The following is a 1,771-nucleotide window of genomic DNA, read 5'->3' on the forward strand; positions in this document are numbered from 1 at the left end:
GGATAGCAACTCTATGACACAAACTTCACGGCAATATTGAACTACATCCGTCTACCTTCATACAGAAAATAATTGTGGGGTAAGGATTCATTTTGCTTGCCAAAATGAGCTATTTATTGTGAAAAGACCCTCTATACAACACTCTCTTGCGCTTATGTTGTAGTAGGAACCAAGAAATTGGTGGCAGTTAAGGTGAAATCCTCTGGAACTCAACCCGAATATATTAAGCAAAATGAACAAAACAGAGAATTGCCTGATAAAAATTTGTCACCACTTCAGAAACAAGAGGCATAAAATGTACACAGCACTGAATTAGGAGGCGACCACCAATTTTCGGAAATTATAACATGTCAATCGATCCAAAGTGTCAAAGAGTTATACACTTAAACCCAATTATTCCAGACAGCAGTCAATAATATACACACACAATCAATAAATAAGAAACAAAAACACGAATTCACAATCACATAAGTTGATACAACAGAGTCATATCGAGAGAGGGCTGACGGAGTTCACCGCGATCTTACTCTGACGGCTCGCTGGCCTCGCTCTTCTTGGGCTGCGGCGGGGGCTGGGGGCGGCTGTCGTAGTCAACGACCTCGGCGTCGGTGACGGAGCGGGAGTGCTGCACGATGGATCGGCCGATGGAGTTGATCCACTCCTCCTTCTCCTTCTCGGCGTCGGCGATGAAGTACATGGTCTCGGCCGGGGTGGAGAGCTCGAAGGCGAACTGGCGGTTGAGCACGTCCTCGGCGCCCTTGACGGTGAGGCAGGAGGAGACGGGGATGATCCCGCGGGGCACGGAGCCGCGCGTGACGGCGGCGTCCTTGAACCAGAAGAGCCGGCCCTGCTTGAGCACGAACCAGCGCCGCCGCCACGTCTTGATGTACTCGCCCTGCTTGGTCAGCCACCCCGCGCGCTCCGCCCCGTGCCAGAACTCCACGCCGCCAGCCGCCGGGTCGTCGACGCCGCCCGACGAGGAGGAGGAGGAGGAGCCCATGACCGCGCGCCACAGGCTGGCCGCCATCGCGCCGGGGGGGATCGGGGATCCGGGATCGGGTGGGCGCCTGCGAGCGCCGGGGGGGGGGGGGGGGGGGGCTACGACTGGGGAGGAGAGGGACAGAGTGGGTGGGGAGTATTGCGCCGCCGGGCGGTGATTTTGATGCGATCGCAAAGGCGTTTTATATCAGCTGAATTGATTCGCTTCAATCCGGTATTATTCACAGAAAATCATAGCGTTTTTTTTGTATAATGGGAAAATCAGAACAGTTGAGCCGTGATTTCGGCTTTTTTTTAGTCGGCTGGAACCTATATGGGCCCACGAGAAGCCCATTTCGGCCTGATTTTGGTAAGGGCTGGTGGGCTCTATACCACCGTTCATTCATCAAGGACGAAATTTATACACACTTATATTAGCCGAAATCACTGATTACAGGGTACCCCTTGCAAAGTTCACTCCTACATTCTCAGGTTACGAGCACGTCACTTGTCGTAACTTGAGAGTTTTTCTTTTTTCGTAGGTTTATTTATTCAAAATATTTTATCTCTTAAACCGTGTTTCCAAATCCCGAACTGTTTTCATCGTTGGATTTTTCGCGTTGAGATTTTAGAACTAGATCAATGCTGATAGGTTTTGAAAAACTTTTTTTGAAACCTATAAAAAAGTTTTTTTTACGGAAAAACAAGACAAGATAAAACCGAGTTGGAAGCACGGTTTTTCCACTTCTTTTTTCCTTTCTAGAAGAGGCACATCGCAAAAGCAAATATGCGC

General features: G+C 49.7%; 1 protein-coding gene across 1 annotated transcript; it reads right to left on the bottom strand.

Moving 5' to 3' along the window:
* Positions 1-312: 312 nt before the first annotated feature.
* LOC123182196 (pleckstrin homology domain-containing protein 1) lies at positions 313-1,094 on the bottom strand. Its single transcript, XM_044594693.1, has one exon. It carries the CDS (start codon positions 1,025-1,027, stop codon positions 524-526), a length of 504 nt encoding a protein of 167 aa, XP_044450628.1. The 5' UTR covers positions 1,028-1,094; the 3' UTR covers positions 313-523.
* Between the last annotated feature and the right edge of the window lie 677 nt (positions 1,095-1,771).

Source organism: Triticum aestivum, chromosome 1D, assembly GCF_018294505.1.
Source record: "Triticum aestivum cultivar Chinese Spring chromosome 1D, IWGSC CS RefSeq v2.1, whole genome shotgun sequence".
NCBI classification, from domain to species: Eukaryota; Viridiplantae; Streptophyta; class Magnoliopsida; order Poales; family Poaceae; genus Triticum; species Triticum aestivum.

Coding starts and splice junctions, on each gene's coding strand:
- LOC123182196 (XM_044594693.1), bottom strand. CDS start 1,027: ATGGCGGCCAGCCTGTGGCGCGCGGTCATGGGCTCCTCCTCCTCCTCC.